General features: G+C 45.3%; 1 protein-coding gene across 16 annotated transcripts in view; it reads left to right on the plus strand.

Annotated features, from left to right (window-relative positions):
- Positions 1–501: 501 nt before the first annotated feature.
- ANK2 (ankyrin 2) overlaps positions 502–23,323 on the plus strand; it is a 273,471-nt gene continuing 250,649 nt past the window's right edge. For 7 of the 16 annotated variants that reach the window (XM_086890732.1, XM_086890708.1, XM_086890716.1 and 4 more), the window contains exon 1: positions 22,019–22,249. Coding sequence is in view for 1 of the 16 variants with exons in the window: in XM_086890733.1 (XP_086746859.1) it covers positions 569–640 (72 nt within the window). In the remaining 15 variants the exon portion in view is untranslated. Of the gene's footprint in view, positions 641–22,000; positions 22,250–23,323 lie in introns of those variants that run through there. The other 9 variants (XM_086890736.1, XM_086890713.1, XM_086890719.1 and 6 more) reach the window with 5 other exon arrangements.

Consider the following 23,323-nt stretch of genomic DNA (forward strand, 5'->3'; position numbering starts at 1 on the left):
GGGAAGAATTCTCCCTCATTCATCATCCTCCCAGACAATGTCCAAGAGGCACTGGGGGATTTAAAACCCTGCGAGCAGAGGGGTGGGCTATGAGGAGAAGCACAGCTGAGGATACCCGCGTTTCTCTACAACGCCGGGCCCGCAGGTTCATTCATCCCCGTCTTTTGACACTTGGAGCCCAAGGGGGGGGAAAGGTGCAACACAACGCTGTCAATTTAAAACATCACAGCGGGTTCAGCACGCGTGGCGGGCAGATGTGCAGGAGCCGTGTGTGGGAGCTCGGGGCTGTGATCGCGGGTGGGATGTGTGTGTGTGTGTGTGTGTGTGTGTGTGTGTGTGTGTCGGGCGAGGAGGGGGAGGACGAGGCGGGTCCTCCTCCCGCGCCGCCCGCCGGCAGCCGCCGATGTGTCCGTGAGCTCATCCATCGGGAGCGCGGCCGCCGCTCTCCCGCACCCCCAGCCAAGGGGTCCGCACCCAGCGCCCCGCCAAGGTCAGCCGCGGCTCCCCGCCATGGTGGCGGCCGCGGGGGGCTGACAGCAGCGGGGGCGGCGGCGGGAGGGAGCCGAAGATGGCTTCGCCCGCGCCCCCCGCGCCGGGAGGCGGCCCCTCGCCCCCCGCCGGCCCGCCTCGCCTTCGCCAGGTGGGTGCTCCCCGGCCGGGCAGGGGCGGGGGGCGCGGAGCCCGCGGGGCTGCGAGCGGCCGGCAAGTGCATGGGGCAGTTCAGAGGAAGGCAGGTGGATGGTGGAGCGAGGGAGGGCTTCTGTTCTGTTCGGGAAGAAGCCCGCTTCCATGAGTAAAGCGGGGATGCCGTTGCTGTGCCGAAAGCATTGCGGGCGGCGATACCTGCGCAGGTGTGCCCGTGTCTAACTTGGCAGTGGTGCAGCGCTGCAGCGCGGGTCCGAAGGCACGGATAAAATCCTAATTAACCCAATGCAGCAGTTTGCCAGAGGCTGCTCCTGCTGCATGCAGCGCTTTTCCGCACGCATCTCTCGCCGCGCCAGGCGGCAGCTCCGTTCTTAGCGGCGGCTGCTGCTGCTGCATTAATTTACATTTGCAATGGGCAAGTTGGTCCCTGGAGTTGTTGGGCGTTCTTGAGCCGGCTGGGCCGGCGAGGCCGAGCTGCTGCTGGGTGTCTGGGGGGCTCGGTCCCTGAGCCCTCGCTGTCTCCTGAAGATGGGAGAGGCAGAAATGGAGGGTTGCGGTGCCCGTGTGTTCCGTTCGCATGTTCCCGCTGAGGCTGGGGTGTTACGGTGCTTATCGATAAAGAAAATAAGGTTAATAAAGGAAAAGCTGCTGTAAAGGAGGATTCCCTGTGAGTAATCAGATTAATGTAGTATGTATGTACTCAAACGTAAATCCAAATATAAATCCCATCCTACTTTTTTTTTTTTTTTCCCACCCCCCCCTCCCATTTTTACTGGCGGTAGCATTGATGAGGAGATCTCAGGAGTCTGGACAGACATCTGAGAGTTTGGAGGAATGTTTAAACTTGCCAGTCCCCTTACACGCCGGAAGTTTGGGCTGGGCAGCTCCAGCAAAAAGGCCTTTGTGTGGGTTTGCTGATGGCTCTGGCTGCAAATGGCACAAGGACAGCTGCCCCCTCGACCCGAGTATTTTGGCACTTCCTGTTCTGCTCCCCGCTGGAAACCAGAAGAAAAAGTGATTTTAGTCCTGAAGTTCGGTTTTAGGAGGGCGAATGGCCAGCAAGGATCTCCCCAGTCTGTTGTGACCTGTAGTAGGTGTCGTCAGCAAGGATAGGTGAGAAGTATTGAGGATGGGAAGGAAGTTCCAGGTAGGGGAGGAAAGAGTTGGGGGTGAGGAGCCCGAGCGCGGGGAATCCTCATTGGAACTGGCTTCTCTTTGCCTCTAACCTAGCCCGTGTGCTTACTGAGACCAGCTAAGCAGTATGTCCCCCCCAGCAGCGACCAAGTCCTTTGGAGACAGCTCCCTTCCTATGATCCTCCTTGTCTCAGACCTTCGGTTTGCTCCTCAGCAGCTGGGAAACACAAGGTTACCAATTATTTATGGCTGCACATCCAGCAGCAAACCCGGACTGCTGCGTTCTCCGGGGCGTTCTGAATTGACTTCTCACGGGGTTATTCATTTTACATGAGAAAGAAACGAGTACCCTGAATCAGTAGGCAGAAATTACTCATTAAAAAATTGCCTACTAGGGTTGTTTTACTGTCTTCCTCTGCGTTTCGTCCGCTCTATGTTTAGAATTATTTTTAATTGCGTTTAGAAAGGAATGACTCATCGGTCGTGTTTCTCTGAACTACGGCTGAGGTAAAGTCTGGTGAGTGTTTGTTTATTTATTTATTTGTCTCAATTTTTCGCTGCCCTTCAAAGAGACATCATACACACAGCTTATTGGGTGACCTTCACGGGAGCGGGAAACTCCGTGAATAAATTCCCAAAGGCGCTTCGGAGCAAGGTAAAGAACACAGCACTGGCAGGAGTCAATCTGTACGCCTACAAATCGCTATTGGCCTCTCACTTTACCAAGAGTTTCCTGCATCCTTAGCAGGGGAGAAGAGGAGTGCAAACAAAAGGGAAGTGAACACGTTTGTCTGAAACTGTTGTGCTGACTTTTGTTATCACGTTGCACTTGTTGTGATCGTGTTGAATGAAAATTGATATTGGCAGCGTGCTGAATTCCCGTTACTTGGGTCCCTTTGGGAGATCCTTGAGGTTAGCTCTGGCTTGCAGCCTGAGAGCAAGACTCACTGAAGAAACAAATTGGTATTTGTGGAGTTTTTGCTGTCTTTCAGTTCATCTAAGAGGTCTTTAAACGCGTCCTTTATTTGAAATATATATTGAGGGCACTTGCAGAACTGAGGATAATGTTTACATCTGTGAACCTGTTTTAGCAAGAACTGCATTTTACCTGAAATACATTGAAATCTGGCTTAAGGTACTGGGGTCAAGGTAACAGTGACATTTGTTATATAAAGCTTGATCAAGAAGTCACCAAATAAAAGACCAAGCTGTTGTAAATTACACCGTAGAGACCCTTGCTTTTGGAATAGGATGGAGGTTTTTTCTCTTAGCAGCAGTCAAGTGAATTATTTCCACTGTTTTTCCTTTTAGTTGTCAATGCTGCACTTTTCGAAAAGAAATTTAGATACAGTAAAAAAATATTCAAATAAAATAAGCAGGCTAGATAGTGTCTTGCATGGGAACATGGTAACTAACATGCAGGTACTGCTCTCCCACTGCACCCCTGAGTGTGCAGGAACAAATCAATGATCCTAATCCATTATCTGATATGGAAAGAAAGTGTGCAGGAGTGTCTTCCACAGTCATACAACTAATCTCAGGTGAAGTTCCTTATCATCGAGCAATGTACAGCATTCACGTGCCAATTGTCCTGCTGTCATGCTTTATTGATCCCCCTTAAATCACTTCATTCCATCTCATTTTCTTTTGGTAAGACACCTGTCCATAAAATGATGCCTGCATGTCCTTCTTTTCCTATTCCAGCTTTTTCTTTTTTCTTTTTTTTTTTTTTTTTCCCCTTCCCTGAAATATGCTTGGATGTAATTGTAAATCCAAAAGGACGTGGATATTTTGGGGATTCCGAACTTGGGGTTTGGATTAAGAACTAAAGCTCTAAAACTGGAGAGAGAACACCGTGGTGTGCAGATGAAGAGTGCTGGTGTGGATGTGGGAAGATGCAGAACAAAGCTCCTGGCATTCTGCTTCTCCAGGGATGTTTGAGTGGCAAAAGGGCCCTGTATTGAGAATCCAGCCAATTCATCTCACATCCTACAGTTTTCCAGCCTGTCAGCTTACAAGAACTCTTAATAGATGTGTGTTAGTCGGTGTGAAGTCTGCTCCTAGAGCTTGACAAAAATCTCTTCTTCAATTGGTGTGGGAGGGCAGGAACCAGATTTCTTATTTTTATTTTCTTTTCTCAAGGAGTTTCCTTGTAACTTTGCTCAATTTTACTTCTTTTTAGACTCCCTTTGATCCTTCTTAGAGGTTGTTCATACCCCAGTGGCTGTTCATATGCTACTGTTGTGCTTTGCTCCTGCCTTTTCTAATCCAGGTTTTCCCCTACTGCGGGATGTACTTTGTCCCCTACTAACAATTGGCAAGACTTGAGGATATTTTAAGCTTCTCTTTCATGGGTGATTTAGGCCAATGCCTCTCCCAGCCTGTCTTTGCTTCGGACAGCATGTTGTTCCCCTCCACATCTCTGCTGCTGCTGATTCTAGTTCCATCATTTCAAAACTTTGGTTTGTTTGAAATCCACATTTTCAAGGCTTCTTTGAACTTGAATTTGCTTTAAGCTTCTTATTTATTTGTTTATTTATTTATTTATTTTTATTTTCCCTTCTGCCATCATAAAGAATTACAAGTAATTTTTTGGGAACTAGAATGGTTTGAAAAATCAGCCTAGTGAAGCACTTGCTTAGGTGGCATGGCCCGGGATAAAGCCAACATCCATCAAACTGAACCTTTTTATTCCACTGAACCTTTTTATTCCACTGAACTCTTGTCTGCCATATCAGAGGGGAAAGGGTGCTGGAAAACGTCTTCCCACTGAATTGAAATGATGAAATATAAAACATAATGAACCTGCTGCATAATAGATGTAGCTTAACGTAGGAAAAAATAATTACAGCTAGGGCATAAATGACTATGTGTGTTGAGATAGCAAATAAAAATTACAGTGCTATAGTGTTATTTGGGTTGCAAAACCAAGCACCGAGTAGTTGTAAACGAATAGAATTAAGGCATGTGAAAATTTTCCACATCCACAAAAGTCCCTTTTGTGTTAGCTACCATTTCTAACCTACGGTGGAAGGGAAGAATTAAAAATTTGCAGTTCATATTCCAATTAGATCTCTTGTGGTTTTGCTGAAAAAGTGTGGAAAAGTAAAATAAAAAAAAAAAAAATGGAGAAAGAAAAGCCAGTTCCAGGTGGGCATTAAACGGGTTTGCAGACTAAGTTAATTTAGTAAATAGCTTCAGCTGTTCTGATGTTCGTGCAATATCAGAGTAGCCAAGTGGGAAGGGAAACAGACAAGGTCCTGCGATTACTATTACCATCTCTGGAGTTTCTGAAAGGATAAATCGATGGGTTCCCATGGCCTGGAGGGACTGTGCGAGTTTCCCCAGCTGGTGCTCCTTGGGCAGGGGCTCGTTCCACAGATCAGCGGCACCTGGGGCTGGAAGGTTCCAGAAGCCACAGCCTCACTAGGACTGCGGGGCTCCTCCTGGGACGCACGGGTAGGGGCTTACTCTGTATTTTCATGGGGTTTTTTTCATGTTTGTTTTTATTAGAAGTGCTTAGGAAGCAGGCTGAAGTGAGGGTTGTAATTTGGTGCTGATTTGTGTGTCAGTTCTAGTTTCTTTCTGCTTGGGAGATGCTGTGATGAGAAGTTTGTTTGCAGGCATTCTGTTTTATATGGATTATACCCTGAGGGAAGAGTAGAAGGTTTGATTGCTGGGTTGTTTGGCTTTTTTTAGCTCTTTCTGTGATTTTTGTGTGTGGTTTTCTATTTTAAAAATATTTTTGAACTATTTGGGTATTCTGTTTCTTTCAAATTTTTTCTTTTTTTCCTTTATTAGTTTTCCTTTATTCTAATTATTTTTCTTTTTCCCCCCCTTTTTTCCTTTTCTTTTTTGTTTATTTCTTTCAGGTTTTTTTCCCTTGTGCTTTTCCTTTCCTTACATGATTTGTATTTCGTGAAGTTATTGAAAGTTGAGTTTTGGATGTTGATATGCAGATTTGGTACTTTACAGACCAATGCTTGAGGCTTCCTTAGAACATCTCGTAGTTAGAGATACCCCTTGCCTCAGGGGCTTCCCGCCATTTTTTGTGTGGGGAGGGGGCTTCCCCCCATTTTCTGTGTGGGGAGGGGAGCCTGTCTGCCATTTTGTGTGTGGGGAGGGGGCTAGTCCACCATTTTGAGTGGGAAGAGGGGCTAGTACACCATTTTCAGTGGTGAAGGGGGCTAGTCTGCCATTTTTTGTGTGGGGAGGGGGCTTCCCCCCATTTTGTGTGTGGGGAGGGGGCTTCCCGCCATTTTGTGCGTGGGGAGGGGGCTTCCCACCATTTTTTGTGTGGGGAGGGGGCCTGTCTGCCATTTTTTGTGTGGGGAGGGGGGGTCCTGTCTGCCATTCTGTGTGGGGAGGGGGCTTCCGGCATTTTTTGTGTGGGGAGGGGGCTTCCCGCCATTTTTTGTGTGGGGAGGGGGCTTCCCGCCATTTTTTGTGTGGGGAGGGGGCTTCCAGCATTTTTTGTGTGGGGAGGGGGCCTGTCCGCCATTTTGTGTGTGGGGAGGGGGCTAGTCCACTATTTTGAGTGGGGAAGGGGGCTAGTACACCATTTTGTGTGTGGGGAGGGGGCCTGTCCGCCGTTTTTTGTGTGGTGAGGGGGTGTCTGTCTTCCGTCAGGGTGTGGTGGAGCAGGTAGCCTGCCATGTTGTGGGAATTCTAGTGAGGCTGCAGCCTCTTCTTCTGCTTGGGGTGCGCTGGGATGGGAGAGCAAACAAATAGCACAGGTTGCTTTGATTAAAAAGCTGCTGCTGTCCACCTCCTGCCCTAGAGGGTTTGCTTGTTAAGTGCTGAAGGAGTTGTGCTGCTTCTGGGTGTTATAAATGCATATTATAATATTGGCTTTTTGCAAGTATGGAGAGGAATGCTATATGTATAATGCTAAAATTGCTTTGCTGTAATAGTCGATATAGTATGTTTGAACTGTCTGCTTAGTTAGGATAAGATTCAATGAACAGATGATGGGGACCTTGCTGGTTATCACCACTCACCTTCTGTGAAAAGAAGGAGCCAAGGAAATACACATGCTCTAAAAAGGTGGAGCCAAGGAATGCCATGCTTAAAAGTTCATGGAAAACATAGACAAGTTAATGAAAAAGTTTGGATATGCATAAAGTCTATGAACATGCATCAAGTTGATGCAATAGAAATGGTATATAAAGGGTGTTTCCAAAACACCAGGTGAGTTCTTGGCAGAGAGCCAAGCACATGGCCATTTTAACCATTTGTTTTATTGTCTTTATCTCCTATTGTCTTTTTTATTAAACCTTTTGAAATTTACCGGAACAGTGAACGTCGTTTTTCACATGAGTAAGTAAAAAGCCTCTAAGCATACAAAAATGCCCACACTGTTCAAAACCCTCAAAACACTTTGAGAGCTTTTCCATGCTGATCACTACATATGTCTGCTGGAAACACAGCTTGTTGCTCCTAATGTCTGTGGCTTTGTTGCCTGTTGAGGTGAGACCTTTGTGAAGTTACTGGAAGGCTTTTTGCAGTCCTACTGTACATCAAACATACATTTTGTTTCTGCATGTGTCTTATTATGAAGTATTTATTGTAATGTTGTCTATGTAGAGGACTTTAGGCTTCATTTTGGGGTGTCCTGTGAGGCCACCTCAGAAAATGCATGTTCTCTATCTATAAACACTGACTGGGAAATGGGTGCTAGCAGCCTCCTGGCTGAGTGTTAATAAGGAATTGACTAACGGAGTGGGGAAAACACAATATGTTCTGTTCTGATGGCTGTCCTTTCCTTCCCTTTTATCCTTCTTTCTGAAGTGCCTGATTGTCCTTACTGAGATGGTGAGTCAGCTGGGAACACAGAAACAACTGTGGAATCCAGCAGGATGCAGACTTCAAGATGTAACTGGATTTGAAAAATAAAAGTATTTAGGGAAAGGGGAGGGGGTGTGAGCTAGAAATTGTTGTTCATCACCCGCCGGAGATTTATGAACTTGGGTGGGAGAAGCAGGTTGTGTCCTGCGTCCATTGTTGAGGCACAGATGGGTAGAGCTTTGCTAGTGTGCATCTGAGTGAAAAAATCTGATAAAATTTCTGACAAAGAGCTTCAGAGCCAAAAGCTGCACCTTGTTCCCTACAAGTACCAGAAGTGATCTTGGACAGGAAATTGGTTACAGCGAAGTTATTTGTTGTCTCTGCTTATGCAGTTTGGTTGTTTACTTCATTGTAGTTTTGTGTTTGGTTTGGCCATCTGGTCTGGAAGCATTTTGATTTATCTGCAGAGCTTGACTGATCCTAAAGAGAAGTAGGAGCACAGTATATCGTGGGGCAGTTCTGACTTCCTATACTAAAGGAATCTTTGTTTATGCAACAAGGATTCATTCATCAATATCCCCCTGCACAAGATGTAGTGTGTTTGCCACGTTAACTCTTTGAGTTCAGTTTTGCTGGTGCAAGCAAAGGTGCAGCTCCAGGGCGCCAGACTGCTGACCTCTCTCTCCCAGAGGTTCTCTTGGAATGGTGCTTGGACCACTTAAAGCCAAGGCAAGTTCCACAGCTTGGGCGCTGCCTTTAGCATTAAAGCTGTGCATGCTGGAAACTGCTGAGAAACTTTATGAAGTGCATCCCTTGCTTTAAGTATTAAGATGGTCTGGTTGTTTGAAGGTGATGTTTCTGGGGTCGGAAATAGCCTCTCCCACGAGCAGCACGTGGGACGTGTGTGAGGCACAGACTGAGGTGAGGAAATGGTGTGCGACCCAGAGCCCTGTCAATCTTGCATAAGGAGGTCTTGGCTCAAGTTGGAAGTCCTGTTAGAGAACTTGAATCTCATGGGATGCTTACAGGCATCTGATGGACAGGAATGTGTTTCAAGCATTCAGAGTGGCTGGGTTCGAGCGAGTGACATGATGCTGTAAATACCCTTGCTGTTGATGTTAGGTCAGAGGGTGAAGTGTTGTTTTATGAGCTTACCTCTGAAAAGATGGAGGGTGTCCAGACCTCATTCATCTCCTGCAGTGTTTCTAAACGTTGTGGTTCCTGTTTTTCTTAAGGGAGGAAAAGAAAAAGTAATTCTAGATTATTTATGTATCTATCTATGTACGTTCAGAGAATAGCAAACCGAGGGCAGTTTGTGTTTTACAGCTCCTCCGTACCACCACAAATAGCTCGTACCTAAAGCCTTTGGGTTAAAAACAGAACAAACACCCCCTCTCCCCGAATGCCCTCCCACATACGCGGCTCCAAGAGGAAAAAATAAACTTTGCGATTAATTGTGGAGTGCTTGGTGCTAGTGACTGACTCTCGGATCGCACGAGCAGAACCCTTCTGAAATATCCTTTGGAGACTCTGTGAGTGCACTCAGAGACCTTTTTGTTTGTAGTTTTGTCTTTCTCAAATCTGCCTTTCCCCCTCCTCCGGGTGTGGGCCGGCTGCCAGCACTGGGTGGCCCGTGACCCGCGGCTGCTGCTGCGCCCGGGAATGCGCGCCGGGCTCCAGCGGCAGCGGCTGATGGAGCCTGCCCTTCCCTCTGATGTGTGCCCGGCGTGGGTGGCAGCAGCTGGCAGGGGAAGAGGCAGGGCTCGGGCAGGAGTAGAACTCTGGCGGCGGCACAGGAGCTTTCTGGGAACTCGCCTTTGCTCGGGCTGGATGTGAATAGCCTGGCCTCGGTTCAAGACGGGTTTAGTTCCTGCCGGGAGCAGCAGCTGGTCGGTGCACGGAAGCCAAAGCCCGTGGGTTAGCCCAGCGTAGCGCTCAGGGGCATCACATGCCGCATGCACGGCTCTTGTAACACTGTAAACTCGGGGAATTTTTAGATCCAGAGCGTGTCACTAATAATTTAGTCTTAGATTGTCTATAAATAGCTTCTTGTATCTGAACCTGCCCTTTAATGAGGCTATTCCTGTCGCAGTTGGAGGCTTGCGCTGGAAATGCTCTACCTGGGATCCCTACTGGGTTCTTTGTTGTCTTGGTGTGTGCATTCTGTGATCTCTCTTGGCCGGCTGGTGTTTGACAAGGAGGATGTTCCAAACAATTTTAAGCTTCTCTGGTATGGACAGTACTGGAATATACCTGAAAACCAGAAAGTAGAGCTGACGCTCCTGAACCTGGCTTGAATTTTTCTAACTGTGGGACCAAGAGCGCGTGTGATTTGTCAGATGATAATAATTGATGAAAAGATGCCATTGCAGACCTATTTTTACCCCCCATGCCAAGCAAGTGTCAGCACATCCTTCTTCAGACTTTACTGAGAGCAAGAACAAGCTGTTCCCGAGGGTCACAGAGCGCTGAAAGCGATGGATGATAGACTTTGTACCTGCTGGGTCCAAGACTTGCATAAGCAATGTGCAAATTTGGGGCTGGAAGTTTCACTGTGGCCTGTTCTGAGCTGACAGATCTCTTGTGTATTTGTTTGCAAACAATCAGCATGGCTTAGGAATGTCTTTGGAGCAGGAGCCCAGATTCCTGATATTGGAGCACTCATCTCATCCCTGTTACAGGAATAATAAGCTGTTAAGTGTGTCACCTCACCATTAGAGGGGGAATTTCATACTCAGCAAACCTGCTCTTTATATCAATCATCCCACTGGATCACTTGCTGAAGCAGACCAAAGCCCCAAACAAGAAACTTGATGTTTAGTACTGCTTTTATGAGAATTAGGAAATTGTAAGGATGCAATTGGAGAATATTATTTATTAATTAAAAAAAATAAAAAAATAAAAAAAAGAGGGTGAGAAGGACAGATCATCTTAAGTTTCTGTGGCACTAAAATGACAAAGGGGGAGGTCTTATGGTTCTCAGAATGACAGGTGGGTAAGTCAGAGCAAGTAGGGAGCCAGAAGAGCTGGGTATAAATATTTACAAGTCAAATTACCTCTGCAAAACTCCTTTTGGCTCCAGTGGCTGCCAGTTCCCCTTCTGTTTGTTCAGCTCGAAGAAGAGGGTCTATATTTAGTAAAGCAAATGTGTATGAAATCTATATCAAAGCATTTTGTGTGACAGGTTTTGGAGGTGGTGGTTAGATTTGGTACAAGGTGCAGGCATTGCAGAAAATCAATTTGGAACTCTATTTTTGTAACATGAGATGACTTAATCGATTACATAGTCAGCATGGGCTAATGAGTGATAACCTCTTATGCCCCACACTAACACCTCTCCTGGCAGGTAGTGTAGCTGCTTCTGGTCTTGGCACTAGTGTGTGAACTAAGCTGTTGCTGCTCCCTTGATGGAACTCTTCACCACTTGACAAAACAGGGGTCTCCTTTGCAAAGGTATTTTTAAAAGCACCAGACTGCTGATGATTCAATGCAGAGGTGAGGGGCAAACCTCGGCATCTCCAAGAGCGCTGCTGGGGCTGGGAGAAAGCTCTGGTTATCTGTAATGTGACCTGACTCAGCCTTTGCTGCAACTAAACATAGTTTGGTATTTTCTGCACCTGTCAGGCTGCTTCTTGCTGTGCCCATTTTGGAGGGGTGCACACAGACCTAGACCTTTACCTGGAGCTGCCTCCCACACGTCTCAAGGGCAGGTGCTCACCTTTTGCTGTTCTGCCAAGGGAAAATGATCTAAACCTCTCTGAGGTTCTGTCGTTCGAGGCATTTGGAAGCTGAGAAAAGCCAGTCTCTGCTACTGCTGTCCCGTGGAGCTTTAATTTGAGCAGTGTCTGTGGGAGCTTTGGCATTGATCTTTATGGGGTGTAGAAGTGCAGCATGCTTCTCTCTTCCCTGCAACAATTTCCCCTCCAAGTGTGGCTGTGTTGCATCTGTGATTTCTTTTCCTTTTCATCAAGGTTTTGCAGGTTAGAGATTCATTTCAGAGAAAATTGCTGAGCAACACCATTGTGGGTTTTTGTTTTGGAAATGAGTAATAGAATGTCATGATGACTGTGATCCTAATTATGATCTATCAATTTGAAATCCCAGAAATGCCATGTTTTGTAAAAACAAGCTCCTAGTGAACCCTCCAGCTTCCTCTCCTACTTGTTGCTATGACAAACCAACCCCAGAGCATAAAGCAATTATCTGCCCAGTCCTGCTGCTATTCAACAGAGGTTGGTGGGAGTTGGTCACCTTAGTTTCAGCTTGAAATCCCTTATTTAGTCTGTGCTGCTTCTGCAGAAGTAACAAAATCCATATTCACTCATGGGCAGCCAACTTCAGGTCTGTGTAAAGAACAGGTTTTTAATATTTTTTTACTTAAGTTCTGCTTCTGGAATGCTCTGCCAAGGATGACTTAGAATAAGCGAGCTAATGTTGCAGCACACATGTTGAGGTAAACTGAACATGTGCAACAGGTTGGAGGGGTTGTACTGTCTCAATACTCATTTTGTCTTCATTTTAATTCAGATGGATTTTAAATGGGGTTTCTAAGGCTTGTGCATGCAACCTGAGGAATTGATCTGTAAGCGCACAGTGGCTCATTGTTGCAGAATCTTTGTTAAAAAATTCCCAAGGGAACTTATTTTGTACCTGTCACAGTTGCTCACCTGTGGAATGTCCAGTGTTGTAAAGAAAGGCTATTTCAAGTCTGATTCCAAAGAGAACACTGCTTTTGGTGGGAGATAATTGAAGGTTTACATGATGCCCTTTTGCTGTGGCAATATATGGTTTTCAAGATCTACTAGGCAGCGTGTCCATCATAGACTTTGTGAACAAATTGCAGGGACCCCTCTAGACTTACTTTTCCAGTGATATAGCTAGAATAGCACATTATGACACTCTCATCTGGAAGAAAAAAATAGAAAAATACTGGCTTAAGGTGCATTCCAAAGAAAGATTTTCGTATTGTAGGAAGATGAAAAGGTTAGAGCAGGAGACGTAAGTATTGAGAAATCAAAGACAATAAAAATTTCCTGCTGCAAATGGGTGGTTTATCAAATCTTTCTTAAACTTTGATATCTGTAATTGGCACATTGACTGTACTTGTCGTAAAATAACCCTGACCTAAATGCTGTTACAAATATAAATGTGTTTTCTTTGACATAGGAGTGAAAAATTAAATCTTCTCCTTTAGAGATGACACAAATATGTATTTTTGGTCCCTGTTTGTAGGCAGATGGAATTATGTATGGCAGAACACTTACCATGGTAACATAGATTATGACAGCTGAGCCATTGACTTTTTTATACTTAAGATCCAGTGGAAGCCACGGAATAACTATAAAAGGTAACACTCCTCTTGCCTTTTTAATTATGTTAATGATCATGTATTTCACTCAGAGCCCATTTAATGTATAATTTATGCAATATGAGTATCAAATTTAGAAGATCATAAACTTTCATATAGAAATCAGTACATGTTTGGAGAAATCCTTCTCTTCTAACAGACACATGCTTGACAAGGGTATGCACTTGGCATTTTGTGTTGGTTTTCCATCTGTCCCGTGGATGTAAAACCTGTAAAATTTTATCTCCTGCTAGTAAATAAATATCTCCATTAAGGATCCTGGCAAAGGTGAAAGCAGTGTTGCATCTACATCTAGACGTATTGGTTGCATTTTTATTTTAATTTTATTTACCTTTTTATTGCTCTAGTCGTTAGATTGAAAAGTTACTCTGCTGTAAAGCTGGAAAAGTCATGTGAAAATTTTACACTGGTGGCTGCAACAGTTGGAAACAAGGTATCAGGAAAGATGGGAGTCTTCCCTTCTCTAAGTCTTAAATGAAAAGTTGCAGGTAAACTTACTTGTGTCTTGATATAGGCAGCTTTTAATTTGTCTGTATTAACCACAATACCAGACGTAACAGAAGACAGTTTTTAAAGGGCAGATCAGCATCTATGTCAGTTAAAAAAAAAGTAAAAACAATGAAGAAGTCTGTCTCAGGTTTTTGAGATGAGTTGTCATCCATCATGATTCCCTGCCATGAACACTCATGTCTCGCTTTCTTGAGGAAGGAACATCCATTAATCCTGTTTTACCTGACAAGTGCTCAGCTGGCACCGAGCTCTTTCTCCAAAGAGAACAGTGTCAAACCAGCTCTGAAACGTGGTGTGGAGCTGCAGCTGCACCATCTGTGACCCCAAATGTAAGCTCTGCAGAGTTGCCTTGCTTTGGTTTACTTGATTTGCAAAGTGCAGGGATTCAAGACCGGTTATTTCTGTGTAATTCAGGTGTTACTCCGAATATGGGGGGAAAAAACCCTTCAACTGTAAAAACAAACAAAGCAACCACCAGCCTTGGTGCTGCCATCAGAGCCCACTGTTTGACTTGGTTGCCAGACACAAACACTGTTGCTGCTGTGTATTAGCTGACACGACAAACATTTCACTTCCGACTCCAAATTTACATTGTTGGGATTGTTCATGAGGAATTTGGCCACCAGTAGACATGGGAAATGTTTGTGTTTACCCAGATGCTTGAACTTTAGAAGAAAAGTCATATAACTAGCCAAATATTTGAACAGCGTACGCTTTTCAGATATCCTGCGTACGAATGTGTTTGTGTATCATGCTGTCCTCTGTGCCTTCCTCAGTCCTTCCTTTGCAAGAGCACTTAAAAACCTGGAGTTAAACCTCTGCTCTGGGTGAAAAGCCTTGTAGGCACATGGGCAAGATTGCCTGGTTTGTGTAGTTGGACAGCCTCCAAAAAGATAACCCAGTAGGAAAAAAACCCACCGTGTTCAGCTGATGAGCTGTAGAATTAGTACATTTGGCCCTAAGTGCTTTTTAATTCAATTTGATTTCTATTTCCTAAGCTTTTTCATAGGTTGGGTATTGGAAGTCTCTGTTTACTGTAGGTTTGCCCGAGCCAGAAAAGGTTGGACCTGTTAATAAACCCATATGGAAAGAACTCTCAGATAATGAGATCTTGAAATTAGCAATGTGTTCTTCATTGTTGGTACTTTTTTTATCTTGTCAGAGGGTAAATTTTTACCTATTAGAGACCAGATCTTGATTTCACATGTCTCTGCAAAAGCCTGTCAGGCAGCCTGCTGTTTGCTCACATGGAGGAATGCTGCTAGAGCTGAGGTAAGGATATTGCTTTTGCTTTCAAACATCTTTACCCAGGCACAACAGCTTGCATCCTTGCCTCTGGAATTGCCCTGCTGGATTATCAACTGCTTGCAGCCACAGTTGTGTTGGAAGCGTGGTTAACATCAAGGTGAGATGGAATGGTAAGATGGATAAAATGAGCTTTTCATCCTGATGTCATACGTATTAATGCATAAATAACTGAGATACTGGAGTAGCTTTAAGCTAGTAATTTGTAGCTTTGTAAGGAGAATAAATCTGCAGCTCCCAAGATGTCAATAGCACCGTTTTCATATCCATTGCCCTGTTGGGAGTACTGATGATTCTGCAGCTTTTGTGTATTTTCTAGACATAACTGTGTTATTTTCCATATTGCTTGATGATCACAGAACATGAGCGTTCAAATTCTCTTAAAAAGCAAAATTAGACAGTGACTGAGAATTTGGGCAGCAAGTCCCAAGCAATATTATTTTGAATGACTGGCATCCCCCACAGAGAGGGAAATAAACAGGGTGCTTGGCTGAGAGGGCCTTTAAACCCAAACCTGACTGTGTCAGCTCCTCAACCTCATGTTTTGAGTGACTTCTGTTTACTCCATATGTTGGGCCAGTGTTAGGGGTGGTTATGTAAATCTGTCCAGAGGGTAAGTTCTATTTAACCAAGAGTATTTCCAGTATTAGTGTTGTTTTCTTGGAGGTGCCTGCCTGGCTGATTTTTTTTTATAGAATGGTTTACCAGATAAATCAAAACAGTCTTTGAAAATGCACTTGAACCATAGGCCAGGCCTCCATACGTGCATCCCTTCTTTCTGCCAAAATGTCAGCAGAGAGCCTGATCAAAGCATTTTCCTCTGCACATATTTAAAATTGTGAAAGATGAGACACAGAATTTCTGATAGCAAATTATTATCAACCAGCAAGAATTGCTGAGAGAACGGATCTTATCTCTAATTGTTGACCTTAGTCTAATGGGAGTCTATGGGAATAAGATCATCTAGACACAACTTCTTATGGGAAGCAGTTTTCTTGGAGCTTTCTCTTCATTAGTCACCTAAGAATTCATTTCAGTCAGACATTTCCCATACGCATTTTCTTAAGATGCGACTCATGTTGCAACTTTAATGTTGTTCAAATAACTCAGGCATTTCCTAGAGCAATTCTGATGGCTGCAAAGCTGCATTTCTTCCTCTTATTTGCTTCTAATGCTTTAGCAGTGTGGAATGGAAGGAGTTTTTTCAGGGCACAGCCTCGAGTTATGCCAGGCCAAGATGCTGACAGATTCAGACAGTCTGGTTTGCCCAAGTGGCTGTTCTTTAAAACTGATACTAAAACAAACCTGGCTTTGTGAGCAACAGCACTGGAAACTCAGATTCAAAGGTTAGGGCTTGAAAAATTGACACCTTTGATGTGACAGCCAGTTTAGTTGTTCACCAGCATAAGGCAGAAATCTAGGACTTGAAGGGCTCTGAAAACTGGGTGGCACTTATCACGTATTTCTTTCTAGTCCAAAACCTATGAAATTCTTCTCTAAAAAGTAACTGATAAACTTTTCTCAAACATAAATGTTTTCTAGTTGCTTTTTTTGTACAAACAACTTGTTGAGATGTAAATTGCAAGTGTTGAGGAAGGCGGTACTCTTCTCAGAGACTTAGAGCAAAAGCAAAAGAGAATAATTGCTGTACAGGGAAGTTGGGGAAGCCCCCTTTTTATGGGAATTGAAAGATGCAGGGGTGAGAGAAGAGGTAAACAAAACTGACAGTGGGCAAGAAGCAAAGGAAAAACAGTGGAAGGCATCAAAGCAATTGGAAATGCAAGTAAAACACTTTCAGCTTTGTCCGACTGTCAACAAATTACAGCCCAAAATATCTTTCTCATGCATGGAAGTGTGAGCATTTAAAATATGCCTTTCTTTTATTAAATAGATATGTGAAGGGGGAACTTTTTAAAATAAATATCCAAGAGCCAGAGTGGCTGATTTCAGTCATAAAACCCAGTTCCTTTAATTATTTTTTTTCATTGGTTAATTGAAAATGCAATTGATCTTTCATGGGTGTTGCAAAGTATTTTTTTGGGGATTTTTGTATGAGTTGCAGCATGAAAATGTCAGAGAGGCAAAGGAATCAACTGCAATTGTCTGGTCATCATCTTACTGCTGTGGGTATCTCAGAAGCAGCGGAGCATGGGCTGTTTTGGCTGAGCATGACAGGTTAGCACCTCTGCAGTGTATCTGCTTCCCAGGGAGGAATTTTTTGGTATCAAATGACACAGTAGTTAGGAATTCCAGTGTTGTTTCTTCTCAGGTATTATTTCAGTCTAGAACTACTTAAGACCTGATTTTCTGAGTTTTAAGTCTGTACTCTCAATGCATACTTGTATCATGAATCTTGGAAACTTTGGGGGAAAAGAAAGAAGCATAGGCATTGAATTTAGCAGGAAATCTTATCCTAAGGCTGTCCTATTACACCTCCATAGGCCAAATGGAGATTGTTCAGCAAGTGAGAATGGTGAGGAAGTCATGGAATGCCAGCCCATGTTTATTTCCTCAGTGTAAATACCACGTGTTTTCAATCTTTGCCGTTGCTTAATATCGATTATCTGTCCGGGAATACGGAAGTTATGATGTCAGACGTGTGAAACGTTTGCTCATTTTCCCAGGAATATGGAAAGCTGGCTCTGGGTGCGTGCCTGCCCTTCCTGCCAGACTCCTCCATCGATGGGCTTTGAACTCATCCCTGTTTTGAGCCTGTAAATGCTTTCCCTCAGCGCTGTCCTTGGCTCCTACAGCCACACACTGTGTGTGCTCCCACTGCCTCGCTCCACGCCCTCGAACAATTAGAGCCCAACAGCAAGTGCAGTGGAGAGGGGAAATACTTGAGATTTATTGTGGAGTCTGAGTTTCTGTTTTCCCAAAACAGGAGCTTTCTTCTAGTGGTATTCAGCAAGTGGCCTTTCTCACAGGAACTGTGCCAGAAGATGGCATTGCTGTACGCAGAGCACTCATCTCCATTGCAACAAGTCATTAGGAGGAGTGGAAAAACTGCAGCCTCCTAGTCCATTAGACTGAGTCAGGCTGTCAGGAAAAGAGTTTGCCTTCATGTTGCACGTCAAGGACAGTTCCATTAAAATATATTGTGTGCTAAGGTTGTTTTTATTTTTACTTGTTGCTGTTTAACAAGAAGCCTTTGTTTAAAAGTCCGGATTCATCTGTAGGCCTAGGGGGTGTATCTCAATACCCAGAACTCTCTTTATTTTCAAGTGGAAAAAGGAGACACTATTAAAAATCCTCTGTGTTCGCACTGTCTCCTGCCAGCATCTTACTCTTTGACTTCAGGCTCTGCTCATTTTCCTCCAAACACTGTTTCCCAGCCATCCTTCAGGTGCAGTGGGAAAAGTATTTTCAATAAATTTGGTTTGAGAATGGCCTATGTGCAAGAGTAAGCAGCTCTTGGCACACTCCAAAGGCTTCTGCCATGAGTTTAATCCCAGAAGATAGTAAGCATCCCTTGGGGGTAGGTGAAAGCCTGAGGAAAAGTTGTAGTCAATTAGCAAAAATGTGATTTTTCCAAGTTTGTGCTTTATAGCAAGTTTTGTTATCTTGGCGAGTGAACGCTGTAGCTCTGATTTCCACAGGCTGTAGGATGAATTGATGTGATAAGACTACAGTTTCTCTTAGGGGAAAAATTGGAATCTAAGTTTTGCTGGATACTGTAGAGTAGATCCACTCTGTGGTTCTGTCCTTGTGTAAAGATTACAGTGTGGTCACGTCTGGGAATGCTGACAGAAGCTGCCTGTTGTGGTTTCAGCTCCCCAGGGAATTGTCAGGCTGGTTGGAAAGCTGCTTGTTCCTGTCGTGAGCTTTGGAAAAAAGCCTTAGGTTGGCTCACGCTGGTGGCTGAACTGCAGGAGACACCTCCCTCACCAGTGGCCCTAACACTGAACAGAGATGCGCAGAAATTTAATTAGGAAGACGTAATGCTGGAAATGAACAAATACCAGGGAGCTTCCTTTTGCCTACTCTGCAAATGAAGTTAGATGCCCTTGCCAGTAAGGCTTTGAGGGGAAGGAAAAGGAAAGCAAACAACAGTGAAGAAAAATGGAAAGAGTGTAAAGCAATTGTTTACGTCACCCTTTGAAGCAAAAAGTGACTCCCCAGCATCATTCACTTGCTAGTTTGGCCACATGAGGTTTCCTGATGGGTTTCCATTCAAAACTCCTAGGTTTTGGAAGCAGAAGTCAAGGACATAAGTGCTCCCCTTTTTCTTTGCTTTTCCCATTCCTCAGTCAAAGTGATTTTGTGGAATTTGGTTTGGGGTTAGTGATGGATATCCAAGGTGAGACCCAAGTCCATGGGCAGATATTGTCTTGCCCTCCCTGCAGGTGGAGCCTCCCCTGGGAGGAATATGATCTGCTTCCGTAACATTTCTAGTCCATCCTTTCAGGAGCAGTTCCTTTTGAGAGGGATCTCCAAGCTCCCTGTTGCTGTTACCCTCGTGAAGTAACTGCCATGGAGAATACAACTTAAAAACCCCCAATTAACCATGCTGCCTTTGACACAGACAAGGCTCTGGTGTCCACTAGTCCAAAGCTGTTGTGTAGCCTTGGGCTAATTGCATTTGGCAGCCGCTGCTCTGTGTCTTGCTCTGCCTGGGAGGACATCCTTTAGGTCTTTGCTTTTGTGGTTCAGGAGACAGCCTGTGAAGGGCTTTTCTCACAGCTGGCCTTTGTGAACTTAGTTCTGAAGGGATTGATGCTGGAGAGAATGATTTTCTTCATAGCCTGTTGCTGTGCAGAGAACTTATTTAATGGTGAAACCCTTGAAACATTCCTAGCAGGAGAGAACTCCTTGTTCTGCTGGTTGATGACAGGTTGTTTTGGCCACTCCTTCTTGTTAGTTGAGTTGTGATGTAAGAAAGATAGATTTAATTCCATGTTGGACCAAACATTCTGAAGCTCAGTGGATATGGATGCATCTTTGGATAGTAACCTGTCGGTTGAGCTTTTTATTTGTGTGTTTTTAATTTGAGCTGAGTCACAAGTGACCAGCCTCTGGCTTGAGCTCAGTGGCATTCTGCCTGTGGCAAGGCAACCGGACTGTTCAGATGTCAGAAAATGAAACACGGAAGAACAGCTTTAATTAGCGAAATGACCCACTCCCCCTAAGAGCTGCTTTGACACCCAGTTCATTGAAATGTTGCTGCTTTCACCATCCAAAGCTCCAATGCCTGTGTATGTATGTGTATTTAATTAATAACCAACCATCCTTTATGGCTGTGCTGGGCCTGCTCCAGAGTTTCTTTTACACTTGGGATTTGCTCCTGTGTAATTCCAGAAGGGGTTAGATTTGAAGTGGGTGCAGTATTATGCCGAGCTCTTTACACAGAGCTAAAAGCATTATCGATTGCATTCTCTATGAATGAAAGAACTTAGATCTATCTGGAAAATGAGAAGAAGAAATGGGGAAAAACAAATGAATGTTTTATGTCACATATTTCAATGCAGCAATTTCCTAGCTTGCTTTATTCCCGGCTTCCTTCATGTTGCTCTTGGCGTGTGTTTTGTGCTGCAGGATTCAGAGTGCCACTGCTTGCTTTGGTCTCAGAGTGATGTTGGAGGTCACATCAGTCATTTTATATCAGTGATGTGGAAGCGTAACAAAATTAATTTGAAGGGGGGAGGGAATGCACAGAAAGAGATCTGGTAAGATTGTTATGCTGGATTTTATTTTTTTAAACTTCATTTACAGTGTTAATGGGAGTATTGAGAGCTGTTAAATCTCTCTCAGTATTGGTTTCAGACAGCACTGAGAAGAGCTAATGTGTACAGCTTCACAGAGTAGCTTTTTTCTATTTTTGCATTTCTTCATATTTCTTGTTCTCTTTAACCCAAATCTCCTGATTTTTGCAGCACATCAAAGATTGTCTTGTGTTTCTTGATGTGTGGGTTAATATTTTCTTACTAAAATTACCAAACCTTATGTGGCTGAAACAATTGAGGCTTCAATATCCATGAGTTTATACTACAAGATTTTGTATGCTTAATTGTTTTTTTGGCAAAGTGCACAGCTACGGAAAATACCTGGCAACAATAAGTTCCCCTTATTGCACCGAGGAAGCCCTAATATTGTAAAAGCACCAAACTTTGTCCATTCTATGCCCAAGTGATGATAGACTAGAAGGAGAATGGGATGTTACCTGTCATTTTTGAACCACTGGTAATTTCTGAGTGCTGCTGCGTTCTGGGCTTTGCACGGCCCATGCGGCTGAAGGTGTCAGACCACATGAGTCAGCATGTGGAGCGAAGCCACGTGGAGCTGTTGAAGCAGGGGCCTGTCTTGTGCTGCATTTCACGGGAGGTGCTGACATGCTGTCTGCTCTCTGCCATGACATGCCTTTCCTTCTGTCCCTAGTTCTCTCAGCTGCTCCTTTCCCAGGGTTTTGCCTTTGGATGTTCCCTGGACTACTGGTTTATGCTTAATTTCATACTCCAGCTATGCACAACCTCAAGCAGGTTGTTCAGCCTGGAGTAGAGAATGCTCTGGGGAGACCTTCCACTACCTCAAGGAGCTCCAAGAGAGCTGGAGAGAGACTTGTCACAAGGGCATGGAGTGACCAGACAGAGGGCAGAGTTATATTGGATATTAGGAAGAACTTCTTGCTTGTGAGGGTGCTGAGGCCCTGGCTGGGGCCAGAGCGAGGACCAGGTTGCCTGGGGAAGCTATGGCTGCCCCATCTCTAGAAGTGTCCAAGGCCGGGTTGGTCAGGGCTCAGACAAGCCTGGTCCGGTGGCAAATGTCCTTGCTCATGGCAGGGGTGTTGGAAGGAGATACCTTTAAGATCCCTTCCAACCCAATCCATTCAGCGATTCCATGATTATTTTAGCCTGGCTGTAATCTCAGAAGTACATCATAATGCGGCAGTAAAGCAAAATTAGATGTCTTTAGACCAAACCAGCCCTGTTTGCTGGCCTCGTCGTGGCTCAGCAAAGCTGTTTGAAAGCAGCTGCTTTGCTCAGTTTCCCCTTGTCCCTGCTCCCGGCACGGCTCCTGTGCTTGGCTTAGCCATCACTCGCCAGCCCCGGCCCCAGGTGTACCCTCTGCGCATTGCCGGGGGAAGAGGGGGCGTGGGGGAACCAAACAGAGCGGTGTGTGCGCGTAGTCTGTCAGGGGCTGTGGCTCCCCTGTCCCGCCCCCCGTGGGAGCCGAGCCGGAGGCTGCCCACGCAGGTTCCTCCGCCGCTGCGGGCGCGGGTTCCAGCGGGGAGCCGGCGAGGGGCGGCGCGGGGCCGGGGCCGCCCCCACGGCTGTCCCGCCTGTCGCCACCGCCCGGCGGGGGCAGCAGCGGGCTCCGTGCCGTCCTGCCTGCCCGTGCTCCAGATCTGGCGTGAGCCAGCTTGGACGGAGCGGGAGAGGGAGGGCTCCCCGCTCGGCTGTGACAGGCGGGGGGCGGCGGGCAGCGCCCGCGGCTTGCGGCAGCACCGGCGCTGTGACGGGCGGCTCGCAGGAACCCGGCGCTGAGGAGGGAATACACCCGTCAGTAAGTTACCCGGGGTCGCTGTCCATCCAAGAGCCCGTGCAAGGGTTGTCGTGTTTCGTGGCTGTGGCTTGGGTGGTGGGGTTTTGCGGTTTTCCTGTTTCCCATCGGTATTTGTCGATGGCAGCCGCAGAGCTTGTCCTGTGTATGGAACTATTAAAATGTAAATATCAGACAGGGATAGTCGAAATTTATTTTTTTCCAGCAGAGGCAGGAAGTCTGCCTTTTGCCAAAGCAACACGTCAGGCAGATGAGGGGATGGGGTAGGAAGCCCCCGTTTGTATCGCTAGGTGCAGAGAGGATTTTGGGTGCCGTCTCTCAGCCGCGTAACGCTGGTAGTCACAGGTGCTCTTGCTGCATTTGTGGAAGAGCTGCATGGAAGTGGGGCTTGCCTCAGCCGTGCAAACTCTGCCTTTCTGCAGTCCTCGGCTGAGAAAGATCATCATTCCGAAAGGGAAGAGGCAGAGGGAGATTTGTCAATTTTGTCTGTATTCTCTGTAAAGAGCTGTCTTGAAAAATTTTCCCTTCGATGTGATGGAAGGGGGCTGCTAGAGGAGATTGTCAGGGTTTCTGATTCTTCTCTTTGAATGAATGAGGGCTCAGGGGAAGCAAAATGTTCTCAGTTCCTGAGCTTTCCTCCCTTCCCTCTTTCTCGTCGAGAAGCCCGACTGTCAGACGTGCACATTAAATCCTCGTTTCCTATTTAATTTTCCCTCATGATAGAATAAAGCAACACTAGTTAGCGTTTCTGATACTGAACAGCTGAATGTAGAGGCTGCTCCTGTCTGCAGCTCCACCAAACGATTTCCAGGCTCCATTGGCAGCAGTGAACAGATTCTGACTGTGCAGGAGCCAAGGATGGAGCCTTGACTAAGGCATTTGGGTGTGTCACCTCTTCAAAAGACAGATTGATTTAACCTTTGCTTTTGCTTTCAGCTTCCTATCTTTCCACACAGGTGAGGAGAAAAAGGAGATCCCAGAGATGTTAATTCATCTTTCCCATTTAAGTCTTAGTTATTTTACTCTATTTTTGTTTTTGTTAGGGTGTTTAAGAGGGAAAATCCATTCCAGGAACAT

Source organism: Cyanistes caeruleus, chromosome 5 (genome assembly GCF_971803275.1).
Source record: "Cyanistes caeruleus chromosome 5, bCyaCae1.hap1.1, whole genome shotgun sequence".
NCBI lineage: Eukaryota > Metazoa > Chordata > Aves > Passeriformes > Paridae > Cyanistes > Cyanistes caeruleus.